The following is a 22,444-nucleotide window of genomic DNA, read 5'->3' on the forward strand; positions in this document are numbered from 1 at the left end:
GAAGAACGATAAATCTTGTTGACTATTGAACTGAACCATTGATTAAATAAAACCAAAGAGAATATATAGGATAGAGGGGTACTGTCATAGTAAATTTTGTAGTCACAGTAAAGGCCGTGCCAGGATAAGCTAAGTGAATCTGCCCCCAGCGAGTTGTACGCACAACATACGTGACGCACGTCAAAATCGGCGGGCTAGAAAAAAAATATCGAAGAAAGATTATATTTCGTTTTTTTTTTACAAAATAAGTACTATAAAGTTTTGGGTTCTGAAATTTTGCATACTTGTTACTAATAGAAAGCCACATCATCAAAAAAAAATACAAGTCTAACTCGCTGGGGGCAGATTCACTTAGCTTATCCTGGCACGGCCTTTACTGTGACTACAAAATTTACTATGACAGTACCCCTCTATCCTATATTTTCTCTTTGGTTTTATTTAATCAATGGTTCAGTTCAATAGTCAACAAGATTTATCGTTCCTCAGAAAAGAAACGGATGGATTTATTACATAGTGACAAGTCATTAATTCAAGAAATACATAAAAAGTTTAAACTAAGACCCGTTCTTAGCCATGCCGGGTCCAAAGGTCCCCATCACACTAGCAGCGTTACCCCGCTGTATATATGGCGATGGAGACCTGTTGGACAAGCCATGACTCAGAACGAACAGTGACAATTGAAGATAAACAACTTTAAGTACTAAAAAGCCCATTTTGCACGTGTGAGTGGTGTTCGAATAGACATTCCGTTTTTGAAATGTTCACGGTCCATTTGAAATAGTTATTTTCGATACAAGTGCGGAAAAGAGGAAATTCGAAACGAGTGGCGATAAATTAAAACACGACCGTAGGGAGTGTTTTAAATCGACACGAGTTGCGAATTACCATTTCGCACGTGTATCGCACAACGTTTTACAGTACATATGGCCCTTTAAACTTTCGACATATGCACAAAAAGTGTACTTTACGCACTAGTGCGAAAAAGTATCACCATATGTACTGTAAAATACTATAATACCATGACAAATATACAACCAATGAGGGCTACTGCGTTTAATTTCGCCGCTAGGGGCGCTAGTGTAGATGGACGTCTTTCAAATTGTCAAATGCATAGTAGTTTTGGGGGTTTCATGCTTTTTTATCGGGAATTTTCACTCCTTATTCATAATTGTGGTAAATCTTTGTCCATCTTTGATTAATCATGGTAAAAAATACATATAGCTCAATAAATGTTAGTGGGTTTAAAAAGTGTCAACTAAAATATATGCAAAAGTAAACAGGTTGAAAAAATGGCACATTTAGATGTTAAAATAACTTTGTGTATATTAGAACGTATTAATTTTATAAAAATAAGCATAGAAGAATTTTGAGATCTGTTTTTCTAGACATACATCTACAGTGGCGCCAACTGGTGAGCACAAAAACGGTAGCCCTCATTTAAAGGTGCAGCCATGATAGACGCCACTGCGCCATCTGACTGTATTTGGAAAAACTGGGACAAGGTAAATTTTTTAGGATTTTTTTTTTAAGGTTATAAAACTATTATTTTTGTATTTATTAAACTACACAAAAAATAATTGTATTACCCTAATAAAATATAAATTATTAAAAAAATATCTTCAAAAATTGTTTCTTGTACTAGATAGTTTTTCACATATGTCTTCAGGTGGCGTGGTGGTGCGTATGGTGACGGAATTATCTAAGGAAATTACTCCATGATTTGAAGTTATGATATGGCCGTTCATTCAGTGTTGCAAGGTGCTGAATCAATAAATCTTGAGCGGGGTTAATGAATTTAATATTCAAAGGGCTTAGCTTACCGCGAAAAACAAGTCTGCTGGTTCCCTATTGTCTTCGTATTTTTTGCGTCGTTCATGATAAGTGTCTTTAAAAAAACTCGTAGGGGTCGTATCAAAAACTAAATAATTAAGTCCGATTCACGCTTGACTGCACATTTCTAATAGATTTTCCTGTGATCTATGGTAAAGAACTATTTTGTGTATTTTTTTCAAAATTATAGACCCAGTAGTTTCGGAGATAAAGGGGGGGAATGGTCATTTTATGGCTATTTTCTTAAATAACTTCTATATATTAAAATTTAAAAAATATATATTTGTTTTTCGTTACATGTCCGTCTTTGGGTCACAAACTTATATAATTATGTGTACCAAATTTCAACTTATTTAGTCCAGTAGTTTCGGGGAAAATAGGCTGTGACAGACGGACAGACAGACAGACGCACGAGTGATCTTATAAGGGTTCAGTCTTTAGGGTTCCGTACCCAAAGGGTAAAAACGGGACCCTATTACTAAGACTCGTCTGTCCGTCTGTCCATCTGTCTGTCTGTCACCAGGCTGTATCTCATGAACCGCGATAGCTAGACAGTTTAAATTTTCACAGATGATGTATTTCTGTTGCCGGTATAACAACAAATACTAAAAAGTACGGAACCCTCGGTGGGCAAGTCCGACTCGCACTTGGCCGGTTTTTTCCTTTTGAGGTACGAAACCCTAACAATCACAAAGATAATTTTAAGAAGAGTCCGTGACTGTTAAGGGTTACCAGATACAAATTTAGGATTCACATTGGTTGACTTGCTTGACTTAAATACCTACGTATCTATTATTTAATTATAATCTATCTGATCTTTGCTCAAACTCAAAATATATTTACGTGAATTTATCAATTAGTTAATTAATTACTAATTTATGTTTGCCACTCGTACAAACTTGTCTGCCTGTCTGTACCGGTACGGGTGGCCTCATTGCACTAATTTATCAATTATTTAATTAATTACTAATTTATGTAGGCCACTCGTACAAACTTGTCTGCCTGTCTGTACGGGTACGGGTGGCCTCATTGCACTAATTTATCAATTAGTTAATTAATTACTAATTTATGTAGGCCACTCGTACAAACTTGTCTGCCTGGCCACTCGTACAAACTTGTCTGCCTGTCTGTACGGGTACGGGTGGCCTCATTGCACTAATTTATCAATTAGTTAATTAATTACTAATTTATGTAGGCCACTCGTACAAACTTGTCTGCCTGGCCACTCGTACAAACTTGTCTGCATGTCTGTACGGGTACGGGTGGCCACATTGCACTAATTTATCAGGCGGAGCTAGTGTAAAAATTATTTAATAATAATAACAAATAATAAAATCTTTATTTCGAACCACTAATGTCCATAGAATATTGTTAGTAGTTATCTTAACTAAATATAAAGATAAGATTAGTAAACTATATAACTAAACTATTACTAAAGGCACTTATTTTAAAAACAATTCATATTTTATACCACGATATAGATCGAAATAGGTAACTGAATTTACATAATAGGGGATTCGATTTTTTTAATTATGTTTTTGCATTATATCCATAATTTAAGGGGCCCACTGACTATCAGTCCGCCGGACGATATCGGCCTGTCAGTTAGAACAAAAATTTGACAGTTCCGAACAACTGACAGGCCGATATCGTCCGGAGGACTGATAGTCAGTGGGACACTTTAGACCCGGTTATAATAATCACAACCGACGGATTGACAAACATAGCAAAGCATAAGACTATAAAACTTCACATTCAATCAAATTTTGGCGAAAACGTTATAACTTATAACAAACGGCTACGTGCAAGTGCATGGCCCTAACTATTCGACCAACGAATTTGTAGGTACATATTACTTTGACATTTGTAGGTACTTGAATTAAAATTTATAGAAACTGGCGTAATCAAAATGTTTGAAAAAAAACCTAGCCATTAGGATTTCAATGAAGTGCCTAGTCATTCCGTATTTTCCATTATTGCATGTTGTTAACAATGCTTGCAGGTTTACTAAACTGATTGCGAACCATAATAAAAACATAAGCGAGCTCACGTCGCACTTTTTCTTTGTTGTTTAGGTACTTAAGTATAGATAAAGACCATTAATTGCCTACAGGAAATTAGTGCAATGAGGCCACCCGTACCCATACAGACAGGCAGACAAGTTTGTACGAGTGGCCTACATAAATTAGTAAAATCCGTCGATTGTGATTATTATAACCGGGTCTAAAGTGTCCCACTGACTATCAGTCCTCCGGACGATATCGGCCTGTCAGTTGTTCGGAACTGTCAAATTTTTGTTCTAACTGACAGGCCGATATCGTCCGGCGGACTGATAGTCAGTGGGCCCCTTAAATTATGGATATAATGCAAAAACATAATTAAAAAAATCGAATCCCCTATTATGTAAATTCAGTTACCTATTTCGATCTATATCGTGGTATAAAATATGAATTGTTTTTAAAATAAGTACCTTTAGTAATAGTTTAGTTATATAGTTTACTAATCTTATCTTTATATTTAGTTAGGATAACTACTAACAATATTCTATGGACATTATTGGTTCGAAATAAAGATTTTATTATTTGTTATTATTATTAAATAATTTTTACACTAGCTCCGCCTGAAGTGTTTTTTTATCTATTTAGCTACTGGTACGTAGTTATGTTGGATCTATCCAGGAACAGTTTCATTATTTATCAAGTTTTTTTAATTTCCTAATATATACTTGTACAGTAACATCGTCACAGCCCAATTTCGGTTGTAAATTACTGATAAAGTAAATCCATCGATTGTTGAATACACCTGCATTAAGATAAAAATGACACATTGATTGCCCCGAGATAAATGCGTGCTTATATTGTTTGTCCAAGCGGTATCCATTAGTCCATGATCAGATCCGTTGCTTGTGTTAAGAAAAAATACACATGTGCTACAAAAATGGCTCTCATAGGAATTCAACCGTAAGAAAACTAGTGGCGTGCATACGCAACGCACAAGAGAAGGTGAAGCCCACAGCCACCCCCGATCCTGGTCAACTATATTTGATGCAGTGAAAACTAATACCTAAGTACATCTTAATCCCGGCAATCAAGACGTTGAAGCTTTAAACGAGTTTAAGCTGTATTTTTAATACATACGAGACAACTTAACGAGTTGCATAATGTTTCGCTTGATACGTAAAACGGTACGCAGGCTAATAGATACGTTCCGAAAAGCCGAAATTATGATATTTAATATGGGAATGCGAAGAAGAGGCACCCTTCATTCCATAACTAGACGGGGAACTTTAGGAGCAAATAAAACAAGTACTTTAAGCAGTCTACGAAGGGCCACAGTACACTCCATCTGCCAGGTGAGAGAACGTTTATACTTACTTCGCTTGTCCACAAGAGTAATGAAACCGGGTCACTTAGGAGGGAAATTTATTTTTAGTTGCTCCTGAGTGTATCGTCGGTTCACCGGCTAGGATTCATGACGTTGCGTTTTTATCGCCTGTCACTAATGTTACTATGCCTGTCACTTCGCACTTACATACTTGCCTGGTATCATACCATACCATAATAAAATAAAATTGTAAGATAATAAGCAATTAGTTTTAAGATATATCCCGAGTATTATAAAGTATTGGCAGCTTGGCAGTGATTTTATGACGTTTAATTATATCAATCTTAATATCTATCAATATAATTAAGTGTGTCTCTCGTACTAGTATTTAACGATATGTGTGAAATATGTTTTCGTTCATAGCATAGATGCTCCCTTAAAGCTGGTCATTGTTATGAATTTGATTTAGACTGAGTAAGTACGAGTAGGGAGGTTATTACACCTTTCTGAATTTTGCCATGATTTCGGGAGTAATGTTGGGCATCTGACTAGCAAGTAGCAACGCATCAAAAGCGTTGACCTAAATCCGGTAAGGGGAAGGACTGCACTTTAGCTGGCGCGGAGTTCAGTGCCCATATTTTTTTATAGAAAGTACTCATCATAAGGAATCCAGGTTTGAAATAACTATCTTATGGTGTCTGTTTTTTAATGCGGGGGCTTCGCCCCCCGAGCCCCCTTTTGTCACTCTTCTTGTCCTTGTCCTAAACTAGTACAATCGGATTAAGTCTAACCTCGAAATCCTTCCAAAGTTATGAAATTTGATATGTATGTTAATTAAAGGTCTCTTTTTCATGTCCACACTATTTCACATTTGGGGACCTCAAGGTCGCGAGGAAGCTATCTTGGAAAATGTGTATCATCCTGGAGAAATTTGTGTTTTACTCTTAATCTACGTTCTCTGTGAAAATATGATGTAAGGCAACATTAAAGTTTATTAAATTCTACACAAAAAAGTCCTAAATATCTTTGCGGAAAAAATACATCTTGTTATAGAAAATAATAGCTGAATCCAAATTTAGCGCTTATACCCTTTCAGGGGATATTCTCTTAATAGGAAACTTGCGATTGCGACTTAAGCAAAAAGTAGGGTTATGGGTTTAAATAGTTTACCCTACAAGTCGAGTAAAATGTTGATATTGGGGTATAACGTGTACAAATGTATAGACAAAAGTGGAATTCATATTCCTCCAAGTTTCCTATTAAGAGAATATCCCCTGAAAGGGTATAAGCGCTAAATCTGGATTCAGCTATTATTTTCTATAACAAGATGTATTTTTTCCGCAAAGATATTTAGGACTTTTTTGTGTAGAATTTAATAAGCTTTAATGTTGCCTTACACCATATTTGCATAGAGAAAGTATATTTAGAGTAAAACGCAAATTTCTCCAGGATGGTACACATTTTTCAAGATGGCTGCGGTTCCTCGAGGTCCCCAAATGTCAAATAGTGTGGACATGAAAAAGAGACCTTTAATTAACATACATACCAAATTTCATACCTTTGGAAGGATTTCGAGGTTAGACTTAATCCGATTGTACTAAACTGCGTAGGAACGTTTTCAGTTTTGACAACTGAATGCGCCAGAGCCGTGTTGAAGGAAATTTGTACATTTTTTTTCTCGAAAACTATGGGGCTCCGCACTATAACACTTGGTGGGGAGATTCCTTATGATGAGTACTTTCTATAAAAAAAATTGAGCCCTGAACTCCGCGCCAGCTAAAGTGCAGTTGAGCTCAGCCGGGCTAGCACATGATTGGCGCGAGAGTATCTCGCCGCGACATAGACTACCCGTCCCTCTTTAATTCATACAGTTAGTAAAAGACGGGTAGTCTATCTCGCAGCGAGATACTGTCCCGCCAATCATGTGCTCGGGCTACTGGAAGGTGTAATGAGCCCTTACATAGAGCGCGCGGAGCATAAGCACGTACTGCCCGCTCGCTGTCCATGTTGAATGTGAACTGTAGTGGTCACGCCATTACCGTCCTGAGTCACCGTAGTGCACCGTGTCCGTATTTTATTTCACCAACATTAATGTCACGGCCCTATGCTACAGCATTGACCTGATCGAGCACCCTGAAAACATCGCTGAATTGTGCTTGAACTATGTGCCTTTTGAAATTACATTTTAGTGATATTTTTGTTTGTATTCATACAAAGTTCAAGTTCGATGTCAGCTCGATTCAAGTTTTGCATGTGTATAATTCCTTATTAAAATACTAGCGTTTTAGATAAGTTAAACACTTCACATGACTGTGCAACTGCAGAAAATAAACATGTGTAGGTATTTACAATAGGTAATATTAATATTGTTGACTTGTTTCGCTTGGACGGATTCGTCATAACGTCGTAAACCTTTTTTTTGTAATACACAGCGACATCCACAGCCATAGTAAGATTATAGAACCCGAAATACTTTCTAATTTTTTTTTGTATTACATACATATACAACGTGCCCACGAGGAACCCGAGAAATTATAACAGTATATTTCTGATCATATTTAAAGACTAAAATGTCCTATAAACTGTTTTGGAATTGAAACCCTGGTTTCAGAGTTAAAACCAGTAAAAAGAACATCATTTTATTGTTACTTTATAAAACTCCTTTTTGATGGCGATGTTGCCCCTGTTGGACCTAGGCCAAATATACTTATTGATCTACTATACTATGTCTATGTTATTGATAGATATCAAAAAGTGACAAGTAAATCACATAACATCATTCGATCGATGTATTTTATTAATAAGTTTTTATTTTCCTAGTTCAGTACATAAAGAGTATTGTATTGTATATAATAAGTATTCATATTTAGAATATCAATTAGTGGTAATCCGTTGTAAAATTTATTGCTAACCACCAATTATGTGTTAACCTGTTGCTATTGGTGGGAACCTATAATTGGCTCTGTTATACATACATACATATATTATTATAACTATTGTACAATTGATAGCCGTTGGTTCTCCGAATAATAAATAAACACTGCAATAACTAAGCTTTACTAAAAAAAGTTAAATTTATTTTTGAGTGACAGTTTTACAAATAGCATTTATAGGCCAAGCAATAAGAAGGTATAGAGGGAAATGCTAGGAACACAATTTTTGACTTCGTAGCTTTGTTTGGACTAGTTAGGAGGTGAACATATTAAAAGTCCCCGGCCGTAACCCTGGTGCTGGGGGGGAGAGTGGGGTTTAAAGGTTCCATTTTTCGGTTTTTCGTTTATATCTCGGAAACTATGCGTCTGAACGACATGGCCGCTTATACAAAATGAAAAGTGATTTAATCTGTTACAAGGTTTATTAAGTCAACTTTTTCGATATCTTGTATAGTTTTTCAGATATCCGCTCTTGAAGGTTTATTTTGGGCTCTCATTTTTATCTTGATTATCTACATCAGTGAAGCTGCTAGGCCGGGTTTGCTAACGTTTTCGTATAAATTGGGGCACCTTTCCAAAGTAAATGGAGTATAAGGCTAGGAAGAAGAGAGAGAGAAGAGAGAGAAATTTACCTAAACTCATATCATTTTTTTTTCCTTCTATTGGCCTTAGAAATGCGTGGTTAAAATCTCTCGGGTTCCTCGTGGGCACCTTGTATTGTGACTTACCTACAAATTTTTGACTCGATATAATAAAGATAAGAAATCTTCTACTAATGCAGTCTAACTAAAACAATAGTAATTCTTAATTTTACTGGAATTTTAATTTTATAAATAGACACTATTATTTATTTTGTGCTAATATATCTTTACTTAGGCATATCAAGGTAAGTAATTAACAATTTTGATTGATAAAGACGACTCTAAATAAGATTTACTTGTTCATAAATGAATATTCATAGATATTTAACACTAACACTTGCCTACTTGTCTATTTTATTTAACCGTGTTATTATTTTATAAAAACATTTTTGTATTAAAAACGTTTTCAGTTTTGCGATGAATAATCTAATTCACTTAATTGTATAATATGCATGAACCGACTGCATATTATGGTTCATTGCTTTTGTATGTGGGTATTTTTGCACATTGTAAGTTTTGTTCAGTCACCAGTTGACCACGAACGCTGTGTGTAAAGGGTTCGAAACGTCGGGATGTAGTATACATATATTCAACATACGCGATATAATCCGTTTTCATAGTTTTATTTTGTTTGTTTCAAAAAACGAATCAAATGAAACAAGAGATGACGGAATTAGATTTTATTCATGATGTGTATGTAGTTAAGACCTAAAAATTTTTACATTTTGTTTAATATTCCTCAAGGCAGTGTGCAATGTCACGCAATCTGGTTTTCCAAAATTGCCAAGGCTTCTGCAAAATTTGGCTTGTGACGTCATGCCGTGAAAAAAAAAACATTACTGTTCAAAGATCGGCAAAATAATGAGTAGTTGTTGTTGTTAAATATCGTATGAAGTGTGAAGAAGCTTGAATGAACGGTGTGTTGACTTGTGATAGGTGCTGTCGATGAGCGATGAGCTCCGCCGCGCGCTGTACTCGACGGGCTCCTCCGTCGACATGGAGCTCTCGCCGCCCGACCTCATCGGCATCTCCGAGATCTTCACCATGGAACACAGGTAAACAATTACTTATTTTCACTTCTCATAATGAAAAAACGCATATAAAATGAACATACCCAGCATTGAGGCGGCAAAATCAGTCTCGCATGCTCTCTTTTTTCCAATTTGGTACTATTCTACCGCATGGAACCAAAATTATTTTTTCACATCACCTATTCGGAATATGGATTTTTCTTCCCTGCTAGGAGGGATCAAAGTGGCACTTTTCTGTTCAAGGGCATTTTGTTGCCAGTATGAAATATTGACACAAAGACATGAAATTAGTATGCATATAATCGATTACGTGCATACAATTTTTCTAACTTAAATAATATTTTGTTGTAATTGTAAACAATAAATGTAATTAGCGTATTTTAAATTGGAGCAAAAATGTAAAATTGATATATTTAGTCCTTGAAATTATACACGTTTTGTTACGTAATATCTAAATAACAAGTATTGATTTCTATTAGCACGTCTTCTCATCTTGCCTTTTAATAATGAGGTCGCGAGCGTGCGTCACCGGTAATGCATGAAAAGAAAGGGTAGTTTTTAAAAATTCATCAAAAAATCATGGTGGTAAATTATACAAATTGACGTATAAGAATAGTTTTAGCAAATGTTGTAGATTGTTTACGTATCAAAATTACGTTGAAATTAAGTCGATTTTCAGAGAAATTGTCACTTGTTTTGAAGTAATTTCTGGAGAAAATTGATTTCGTCTAACTTTCATTTACACTACTTCAAAGTCATAATAATAAAAATGTAGTCTGATAAACGTCAAGTACAGGATATGTGTAATACAAAATTACCATGTTTAACAGTCCAAACTTTACGAAATTTACAAATAAGAGCGACAAAATCAGTGCTTTACGCGCGTTTACCTAAACGTCCATCAGAAAAGCAAACATTACTAATTTAGTGAGTCTGTTTTCAAAAAACTGATCTGATAAAAGGTAAGATAAGAAGACGTGCTAATAGAAACCAGTACTTGTTATTTCAATTAGGGAATAAAAGGTGTAAAATTTCACGGACTAAATCTATCAATTTTACATTTTTGCGACTAAAATCTACACTGGCCTCTTAAATTAAGTAAATTAATTAATTAGCGTAATACTTACAAAGAAACGTAAAAAAACATTAGTTTAATAATTTAATTTTTATTTTGACATTTTAGGTCTCCTTAAACGAAGCCATACTTGTCTATGCAATTTAAAAAGTTTATATTTTAAAAGTTTCGTACAAATATTTCACAAGGCATAATTATGCGGTTCTGTATTGTGTATAAATTTGTAAATACTTAGTTTGAATCAATAACTTTATAATAATAAACATAAGTGATATCAGTCTTCATAGTGTTCTTCCGAAGATTTGGTTCAAAGGGGTGAGAGCTAATTTGTTACCAGAAAAATCTACAAAAATAATGTACTTGATTTTCATTGTATCATTTTAGGTGTTTGCTGCTGTCTTTGAGAATATATTAGGTACATAATTATGAGCTGTAGGTACTTTTAATTTGTCAGTACATTCACGTCTGAAAATATCGATACGGTCAAAGTGCCAGAAGTACCTATACTAAGGTCGTGTATACATATTTTTAGCACTTTGTCCGTATCGATCTTTGCTTAAAATAATAATGTTTTGAAACCTAGTATATGTATGCAATTTCCTCGTAGGTGATGTGAAAAGCAGTATTTATCACATGGTAGCAAAATTGTTTTCACCTTGGGCGTTAACACTTGAATCCCTCACTAAACTCAGGATTCAATTGTACGCCCTCGCCGTAAATATGTCATTTTGCTCCCTTGTGACACAATCTACTATATCCACACTGGCGACGGTCACCGGATGCACGGCTATCACCACCCCTGCCCTGTATTCCTGGTCTGCGTAGAGCAAAGAGCAATATTGCTCCCATGCCTATTTATTTTTTCTACTCGACTATAATCTGTATATTACAACTTCATATGCAACACTTCAACCTTACTCTTTCCAACGTTGAATAGTCTATGGCACTTCCGTCTCAAGCAGAAGAATTTTATCGATACGGTTTACTCAATTATAAAAATTATGAAAATATATAGAACTTCATACATTTCGATAAAATATTTCTTGTTTAAGGAGATTCAATGCAAATTAGCCACACGCTGCTGCGTCGCATCTGCTTTGTGATTGGTTAGAAACAATTGCTTCATAAGTCAGAAACGCGCATGTGACACCCTTCATATAGCAACATTCATACCCTACGAAAATCGCTTAGCGTTGCTTGTCAATCTCCATAGGCTACGGTGGCCAAAATTGAGAAAAAAACTGTCTTAAAATTGAATTTAGCAAGGAGCAGGTACCAGGGCCTCATGTCATGAGTTACGAGGAGTTGTCGTTGACCAACCCGCCGGGGGCCGGGGCGCGTACGAGTTGAAAGTATCGCGGGCCGCGGCAGCTCGCGTACCTTATCTGTATACGAGTACCTACTTTTGGTTTATTTCCTATATGATTCAACTAGTTGAAAGTATTATTTTTTTGTCTCGTAGAAATCAAGCTTTTCAATCTCGTACCTTACTTAAGCAACTCAGCAAGCTTCGTTGCTTAAACACGGTACTCGACTGAAAAGCTCTCTATTATATTACGATTGTTTAATAGTAGTTTATGCAACTGATACATAATGAGAGGCCTTAAAACAGTCGTGTGGTTTTATGAAACAAGCGTTAGCGAGTTTCATAATAGAATCACACGAGCGTTTTAAGGCCTAATTATGTACAGTTGCATACACTACTTTATCTACACACATATCATAAGTACTCATACACATATCTAAGATGGGTTCAGAAGCCGTAGGGAAATGACCTGCATTGCTAGTAGTGCTACCTATTTATAGACTATAGATATTAAAATAATGCAATAAAAATTAAATTTGAACATATACAGATACAAACTACTCATATTTTCAACTAAAATGTAAATAACAAACAATTTTTCACAATTCTACTTTCATAACAGCAAAAAATAACAAACAAATGACAACAATAATGGCGGCAATTCATAGACATAGTATACCTATATACAAGTAGTTATAGACGCGCCACCGAGCGACCGGGGGTAAGAGAAAGAATATTCATATAAAATTTGGGCAGCATAAGATTTTTTCTCTTTCACTCTTATAAATTTCGGTATTTCGCCATCGCCTCCTACCTATGATGCCACCCGGTCGGTGATAAGGACAAAGCATGGCACTATTTTCTCTTTCCTCTTATAGGAATCACAATACGACTATCTTTCTCTATCAAAGAGTGTCAGGCCCTTGCGGCAATTCGATCCTCCGTCAAGACCATAGACATAGTATAGCAGTTATATACATGAAACCGAGCGACCAGGGGTAAGAGAAAGAGATATTCATGTATTGACAGGTTAATGTATGGCAGCATAATCCTTTTTCTCTTTCACTCTTATAAATTTCGGTATTTCGCCATCGCCTCCTACCTATGCTGCCATAACCCGACCATGAAAAAAAACCCGGTCGGTGATAAGGACAAAGCATGGCACTATTTTCTCTTTCCTCTTATAGGAATCGCAATAAGACTATCTTTGTCTATCAAAGAGTGTCAGGCCCTTGGTCAAGGCGAATATTTTTTTTTAATTATACAAACCAACGCGGAACAGCTGCAACGGACCCTGGAGATGTGGAGGCATGCCCTGGAATCTAATGGTTTAAGGATTAGCAGAAGCAAAACGGAGTACCTGCCATGCAAATATAGCCGCACAGAGCAGACAGCATCAAAAATCACCATTGATGGATACCCGGTACCGATAGTAAGCCAGTTCAAATACCTAGGCTCGGTATTGTCCGCGGACGCAAATGTGGACATGGACGTGTCACATAGAGTAAATGTATCTTGGATGAGGTGGAGGGCGCACTCGGGGGTGCTCTGTGACCGCCGTGTGCCGATAAAGACCAAAGGCAAGGTCTACAAAACAGATGTTAGACCTGCTATGGCATATGGCGCAGAATGCTGGACGATCAAACAAGCGCATAAACAAAAACTCCATGTCAATGAGATGAAGATGTTGAGGTGGGCGGCCGGTGTGACGAGACTCGATAAAGTACGTAACGAGTACATCAGAGGAAGCTACAAGGTCGCCCCCATCACCGACAAAATTCAAGAATCCCGATTGAGATGGTACGGACATATCATGAGACGCGACGAGGACCGTGTCGTGAGGAAAGCCCTTGCACTACCAGATAATAAGAGAGGCAGAGGCCGCCCGCCTGCTACGTGGTGGTCCACCATATCAATGGATTTGGAACAGAGCCAGTTGAACAAAGAGACAACCCAGGATCGACCGACCTGGCGCTTAAGAACGAGGAGGGCCGACCCCAAATAATGGGAAGAGGCACAGAAAGAAGAAGAATTATACAAACCAACGAAGTCCCTATTCTCATGTCACTCAAGATCAAATGTCGTGCGATTTATATTAAATAAAAACATACTGAATTGACTATTCGTATCGACAACTGTTTTAATATCTATGGATACTAGAATAGAGATCCACTTCTTGAGTTCCGACAGCTGTTCCAAATTTAAACTCATAACCTTACAAAAATCTATAATGTAATAACATTAGTCATAGAAATAGTATAGTAGTTATAGACATGAAACTCAGCGACCAGGGGTAAGAGAAAGACATATTCATGTATTGACAGGTTAATGTATGGCAGCATAATCCTATTTCTCTTTCACTCTTATAAATTTCGGTATTTCGCCATCGCCTCCTACCTATGCTGCCATAACCCGACCATGAAAAAAAACCCGGTCGGTGATAAGGACATGGCACTATTTTCTCTTTCCTCTTATAGGAATCGCAATAAGACTATCTTTCTCTATCAAAGAGTGTCAGGCCCTTGATTAAAGTACAGATTTTACCTACTACCACAGATAAGAAAGTGCTCATACTAAAATTGGTTGTATTAATGCTGGTAATTTCTTGCGGTTTCTGAACGCATTTTAGAGCACTAACGATATGTGCGTAGATAAAATACTATTTAAAACACTTTATATTTCTGTCCATAAATTGGGATTTAATTTTGTTACTTTTACACGGGCGAGCACCCCGCACCCGGACACCCAAGGCGCGTGCGGCCGGCCGACCTATTGTTGTACTCGTAATTGTTATTTCAAGGTTTTATTCTTATACATATAAGGAATGAAAATCTGAGTGTATAACACGGTAGCAAATGTTGGCTTATCTCGTCTCGGAGAAGCACATGAAGTCCTCGCTACGCTCAAGTTTCATCTTATCTCCCTTGTCATACAATTAATCTGCTAGTTGAATCGTATTGTGTCTGGAACCAGCCATGAGCCGCTGGCCGCTGTTTATGGATACCCACTCATTACTCACTAGTTGACGCTAGTAGGTAGACCAACACTAGGTATAAGCATCACATGTGCATGCCATGTGTTCGACTCGTTCAATTTATTGTAGACGTGTTTTGAATGCATTGACGCATTGAATATCATTATAAGTTATTATAATACAAGATATATACAGTGGTACTACGTAATAGTTATTTACGACACAAGTGCGGAAAAGAGGAAATTCGAAACGAGGGGCGATAAATTAAATCACGACCGCAGGGAGTGTTTTAAATCGACACGAGTTTCGAATTGCCTATTCGCACGTGTATCGTGCAACGTTTTACAGTACATATGGCCCTTTAAACTTTCGACATATGCACGAAAATTGCTCTTCTACGCACTAGTGCGAGAAAGAAGCACCATATGTACTGTAAACGAAATTAATAACTAGCTTAAATCTAAAATAGGCCCTTGAGGCATTGTACCAAGGATGCTGGCGGCATTTCCCCGCTGTATCGCAATACTGATACGTTGTGCGAGAAAGCCGCCAGCTCTTCGGTCACCAGTTACGTCAACCAGACGCTTCGCGATTTCTGCAAACAACTTATGCGCGCTGGGACCCCATGGACCTAGAGTTTCAACTCCAAATGGAACGAAATGATACTCTCTACCGAGGCTCCTATATTTATTACGTTTTAAAATTTCGGCGCTTTCCGCCGCTCCGCCCGCTTTTACATTAGTCCGTTGGAGGTGGGACGGTGCCAGTGTGTCTACGCAGGTAGCATCCCACACCAACATCCGTCCCAAGCTCCAAGGAACCAAGGACATCCCATCGGGCCTCTTGCCATCATCTCTGATAATGCCAGTCGGCTCTTGAAGAGCGGGTACATTGATGGTGGCAAGAGACCGACGGATTATGTCATTAACCGATTATGTTATTATAATTAAATATAAATTCTGCAATTGCGAATTTTATGGCATCATAATACTCATAACAGGTATAGTAGGTAATACATATTTACGTAGGTTTGTCTTCCAATGATACACACAAGTAAAATGAATAGGGAGATATAGGAGATATTATTTCTACTTCTACATTAAAGGGCGCTGCGCTGACTTCATGCATGTACAGTACAGTATAATACCTATCATTGTGTGCAGCTCGAAAAAAGAAGCAGGTTTGACGTTAGGTACTTATAAGTCAAAGACCATAATTTTATATCCGCAACGCAGGCTTCGTCAGGTGAACACAAACACACTATCCGCAACAGGCTTCGTCAACTTACTTACTCTAAAATTATGTAAGTCAAATACCCTATAGTTATAATGTTATTGTTACAGAGAGAAACTGTGCAGCGTGCTGCCGGCGCGCGCGCAGGGCTACATGTGGTCGCTGGCCTTCAGCACCAGCCAGCACGGCTTCTCGCTCGCATCCATGTACCGCAAGATGCAGCGCGTCGAGAGTCCCGTGCTGCTTGTCATACAGGACACACAGAACAATGTAACTTAACATTATTACATTTATCATTTCAAACCCACTCCTCGACTGAACTTAACATATCATTATTTACTAATATGGCGGTATTCACCGCGCACTGTGGCTAAATTAATTGTCATAATGGATCGCACCCAGGCAGATCGCAGACAGCGGTATAAATAAGTGTGCTGTTCCAGCAGCTTTAATGTGTAGTAAGTGTGTAATGTAAACATGCGCATACCTATTGTTTACGCCAGTAGCCTACGCGTTTATCTGCTTAGATTACTTGCACAATCATCATCATGAGTATTATGGTGTACTTGTCCAGGTGTTCGGTGCGCTGACATCGTGCGCGCTGCACCCGTCCGAGCACTTTTACGGCACGGGCGAGTCGCTGCTGTTCTCGTTCCAGCGCGTGGACGAGCGGCGGGCGTCCACGGAGGAGCCGCGCTCGCCGCCCCCGCCCCCGCCGGCGCCCACGGCCCGCACGCCCGCGCCCACCGCCGCCGCCCCCGCCGTCGCCCTCCCGCCCGACCTCGCCGTCGACGCCGATGAAAAACACGGTACGAAAACGAAACATTAACCCAAGCGTCAGGCCGCGCCGTCATTTACTTGTGTTTAGCATAACCATGCCAAACAAAAGTAGATGGTGTTGTACGGCATCATACGTCTTGCGGCAACTAGATTATCAAACGTTAGCCCCTGACGGCCTAGTTAAAGCAATTTAGAGGCTGTACGTTCAACAAAGCAAAAATATTTCATATTAGTTATTTGTGCAACAAGAGAGGAAAGTTGGTTTTTCTTGCGAGTGTTTATTTTGAGTCCCGAGAAAGTGAAAGATTCTATAATTGAATCACGAGCGAAGCGAGTGATTCTAAGTTAGAATCTTGAGCGTAGCGAGGGTTTCATATTTCACATCACCTATTCGGAAACTGGCTTTTTCTTCCCTGCTAGGAGGGATCAAAGTGGCACTTTTCTGTTCAAGGACATTTTATTGCCAGTATGAAATATTAACACAAAGAAATATGAAATTAGTATGCATATAATCGATTAGAATTTCTTTATAATACGTATTGTATGCACGTAATAGACAACAACAACATAAAACATTGTACTATTATTACCCAAATATCGTTAATTACGATTATTTGTGTATCGTATATTTATAAAAACTATATCGAATGTTGCCTTTGGAAACTTAAAGCAGAAAGAAAAAACGCCTCTTCTTTGACAGGCGTTCCGTTCCATTCAGACAACTTATTAAGAACGGTTTTTCAATATTCAATATAAAAAAATAGACGTGTTATAATGATGAAGAGGTAAGTAATAAAATATAAAATATGTATATTTTTCGTATTTTTACATTAATAGTAGGTTTTTATGTTGATTACGACGTTTAAAGGAAACTAATATTAACACTCATCAAAGTAGTCATGAATTGGAACAAGAATAAATTTAAAAAAAATTTAAAAGTAAAAAGCACTAGTTCGCGAAAACCAACTTTCCGCACGCTAAACAGCTACGTAAATTAACACTTTTTGAGCAACTGTATTAAAAAGATATTTATTATGCCATAATAAGGCCCGGGTGTGGCCTTATTAGGAGACAGCGGACCAAATAAGGACCATATGATCGCTTTTTTAGGGTTCCGTACCACAATTTTGACTGATGAAGGAAAATGTGAAAAAAATATCACCCCCCCCCCCCCCCCCCCCTTATATAATAATAACATTATGATAAATTTTACAAGAAAAATATAATCACACTATCTTGAACTTTTTTTTTTAATTATCAAAAAACATTTTCTAATTTTATTTGCAATTTAAGCCAATTTGCGTTGTTGTTATACTTGAAATGTCTCTGATATTACGATAAAAATACCTTCTTTCAAATAAAACAAAAAATGTTGAAATCGGTTCACATGATAAATAATTAAGTATCCTTGAAAAACCAACATACATACAGGTCGCGCAAATTGGTTAGGGAGCCAATTTGCCGATAGATGGCGCTGTACACAATTACGCTTCTGGTCAAGATTTTCGTGATTATATTTACATGAGAAAATTGGAAGTTTGTACGGAACCCTTAGTACGCGAGTTAAACGAACTCGCACTTGACCGGTTTTTATTTAAGGTTACAATTAATACAAAACATTGTTTTCCGAGCCAAAGCTACGGTTCAATAAATGATTAAATAAACATTGCTGTTTTTTCTGACGTTAATAGTTTTTTTTATCTAATATGTAATAAAATAAATTAGATTTGCCTTTATTACATGGGTCGGGTACCTTACTTATATTAAAAATATAGTCTGTCAAACAACTTGGTCAGTAGGAAAAGGCGCGAAATTCAAATTTTCCCCTTCGCGCGTACATTTTTTAAATTTGCCGCGTTTTTCTACTGACGTAAAACGGCTTGACAGACTATACCAGCTTATTTGCAGATTGGTATAAGGTATAAGGAAATGGTATTTAGTATGATGTTGGATTGGTTAACTTATGTAGGTAAAAATAAACCCTATCGTTATTTTTGCATTTACAGATCAAACGCCAGCGGTGAAAACCAAATTCAAGTATTGGGGTTGGACAGGCGACAACATGTATTTTATTCGTGGTAGCAACGACAACATCTCCATTGGCGCTGGAGAGTGAGTATTACCGTGCTGAGTGTTCGACTACATAAGGCTACATATCCAAATGTAGCTTTGATGGAGTCTACTCTTGCATATTACCGTGCTGAGTGTTCGGCTACATTTCCAAATAATCCAAATGTAGCTTTGACGGAGTCTACTCTTGCAAATTACCGTGCCGAGTGTTAGGCTACATTTCTAAATGTAGCTTTAATGAATCTACTCTTGCATATTACCGTGCTAAGTGTTCGGCTACATTTCCAAATGTAGCTTTGATGGAGATAGCGGAAGCCGCTCGACCCTAATTACAAAGAAATACCGCAAATCGATGTACAGGTTAGCCGTTTGGCACACGCATACTAGAGCTCAAAACAAAATTTTTGACCCGCAGTTCCTAAAAAAAATTATTATTTTTTGTATGAAAAAAAAATAATTCCAAAACCTATCATGTGTGGATACGAAAGGGCTTTTTGAGGCGATTCTAAACATATATCACATCATTACATTTCGGCCATATTTTTTTAATTAAAACAAAAAGAATTTTCGAAACATACCAAGTTTGGGCTCCTCCAGATACGATATGGCTGATTTTTTTTGTACAATATACCACAAATGATACGTGATATCCTCATATCCAACCCCAAGAAAGCAATTTTGAAAATAATATCATTAACATTTTTTTTAATTTTTCAATTTTACAAACTGACACAGTTCTACTTCAATACTTATTTTACGAGACTTATGGAACTGTACTGCAGATACGGTACATATTAATCATAAAATGATACGTAATATCCATATATCGAAAGGGAAATACCTCTTTAACCCTTTAACTGCGCCTTTTCATCGGTTGGTATAGTTTGTTTAGTTTTTGACACAAAATATCAAGGTTGTATCCTTCAGATACGATATACCTTATCGATTTTTCTTTGTACAATAATAATAATGGCGAGCTGTTGGGGAGTGACGACCCCACGGACCCGAGTGCTCCAGAGAGTCGGTCAGGGTCTCCGTCTCCGGCGTGTCTTCGTCGGTCGGAGTGGACCCCAAGGGGACCCGCAGGACTCTCAGCTCTGGCTTGCCTTTATTGGCCGTCCAGAGGGGAGTCGTAAGAGCTATATGCTCCAGGGGTGGAAGTGAAAGATGCATAAGACGCGAGTTGGCACAGTGGCTGTTAACAGTCACTGGGTAGAAAGCGGCGCACACCTCTCGACACCCCTGAGCCGCTCACACCGGTGTTGCTCCTGGTCGTCTTCACGACGGCAGTTTCAGGGGCCCATCTAGTCAGCGGCAAGTCACCACCTGCCTCGATAACGTGTTTTAACATTGTTATGGCAGGTGTCCGGACTTCTTTACAATAGCCCAGTCTCATTGTCCACCCAAACTTCAATCCATAGACCGGTATACTGTTCACTTTTTCTGCAATAGTCCCAATGCCTGCTGCGACCGGTTCATGGGTGTCTATTGTTGCGCCTGTGAACGGGTTCCAGCAGGCGTTCTACATGACATTAAAGCTCTCCAAGGGGCCTCTACGTGTTGGATCTATATCCCCACGCAAGCCTATCAAAAGACCGGGATTTATAGGCCCGTGATATCCAAGGAGATACAAATAATAATAATAATAATGTCACCTTCCTGCTCTACAAGTCCGGTAGTACCACGGAAGCGAAGAACTACAGACCCATCACGTGCTTGCCTACACTCTACAAGCTCCTTACATCCATTTTGAGAGCAAAAATCAACGCGCATATTGTCGCAAACAATATTTTGGCCTCCGCTCAAAATGGATGTAGGGTTGAGTCCCGTGGTACTAAAGAGCTCCTCCTCATAGACATGACCATATGCCAACAAGTTCGTCGGAACGGGGGGGCCCTCTCGGCCGCCTGGATTGACTATAAGAAGGCCTATGATTCGGTGCCTCACTCATGACTGAAAAGGGTATTGGAGTTGTATAAACTTGATGCAGCTTTAATATCCTTCCTAAGTGCATGTATGAGGCAGTGGATCACAGTCCTTCGTCAACCAGGTGGTGGGGATGACCGCCCTGGCCCGCAGGACTTTATAAGGATCGAGCGAGGAATATTTCAGGGTGACAGTCTGAGTCCCCTGTGGTTCTGCCTAGCTCTGAACCCCCTCAGCACCCTGCTGAAGGATTCAGGGTTAGGTTGCCGGCTTCGGAGAGAGGGTGAAGTCATTTCTCACCTTCTGTACATGGATGACCTTAAACTATTTGCGCCAAATAACCAAGACTTGATGGTGCTACTGAAAACCACAGAAGTTTTCAGTACCGCCATCAGAATGGAGTTTGGTGTCGATAAATGTGCGGTTATGCATGTACAGCGGGGGAAGGTTGTAAGTTCAACAAATTTACAACTTTCTGAGACTATGTCTTTCAGATCTATCTCTGAATCAGAAACCTATAAATACCTTGGTATGTCACAGTCGTTAGGTATTGAGGATGAGGGTATTAGACGGACGGTGAAGGAGCGCTTTTTCAGTCGGCTCACAAAAGTCCTTAACAGTAGTTTTGTCAGGAGGCAACAAAGTGCGCGCCTTCAACGCCTGGATAATGCCCCTACTCATATACTCCTTTGGCATACTAAGGTGGACTCAGACCGAGCTGGACGCCCTGGATCGGAGGGTCCGTCTAATGCTCACCACACACCGTATGTTACACCCACGCTCGTCAGTTATGAGATTGTACATCCCACGGAAGTGTGGAGGCCGAGGCTTCCTAAACGCCAAAGATCTCCACAACCGCGAGGTGTGCAATCTCAGGAATTATTTCCTTAACAACGAGTGTGGGATACATTGTGACGTGGTGGCAGTAGACAAAAAACTCACGCCGCTCTCCTTGGCAAACGAGAACTGGCACAAACCTGTGGTACAAAGTACTGCGGACCGCAAGGCGGTATGGAAGGATAAGCAGCTACACGGGCGGTTCTACAAGGCCCTCACGGGACCCGATGTAGACCTGCTCGCGTCGGTGAACTGGTTACGATTCGGGGACCTCTTCGGATAAACCGAGGGTTTTGCCTGTGCAATTGCGGACGAAGTTATGATGACGAACAACTATCGGAAATATATCCTGAGGGACGGTACGGTCGACATTTGTCGGGCATGCCGCCGTCCCGGAGAGTCACTCAGGCATATCATTTCCGGTTGTTCTCATCTTGCTAACGGCGAGTACTTGCACAGACATAATCTCGTAGCCAGGATTATT

General features: G+C 38.6%; 2 protein-coding genes across 26 annotated transcripts in view; one reads left to right on the top strand and one right to left on the bottom strand.

Annotated features, from left to right (window-relative positions):
* Positions 1–22,444, top strand: part of LOC134754821 (TLD domain-containing protein 2) — a 305,854-nt gene that overhangs the window by 270,209 nt on the left and 13,201 nt on the right. For 24 of the 25 annotated variants that reach the window (XM_063691223.1, XM_063691226.1, XM_063691222.1 and 21 more), the window contains 4 exons: positions 9,665–9,783; positions 16,458–16,617; positions 16,922–17,156; positions 19,134–19,239. In XM_063691223.1, the coding sequence (XP_063547293.1) occupies positions 9,665–9,783; positions 16,458–16,617; positions 16,922–17,156; positions 19,134–19,239 (620 nt within the window). Of the gene's footprint in view, positions 1–4,909; positions 5,183–9,664; positions 9,784–16,457; positions 16,618–16,921; positions 17,157–19,133; positions 19,240–22,444 lie in introns of those variants that run through there. The other variant, XM_063691228.1, reaches the window with a different exon arrangement.
* Positions 1–22,444, bottom strand: part of LOC134754971 (uncharacterized) — a 567,282-nt gene that overhangs the window by 49,998 nt on the left and 494,840 nt on the right.

The sequence above is a fragment of the Cydia strobilella genome, chromosome Z (genome assembly GCF_947568885.1).
Source record: "Cydia strobilella chromosome Z, ilCydStro3.1, whole genome shotgun sequence".
NCBI lineage: Eukaryota > Metazoa > Arthropoda > Insecta > Lepidoptera > Tortricidae > Cydia > Cydia strobilella.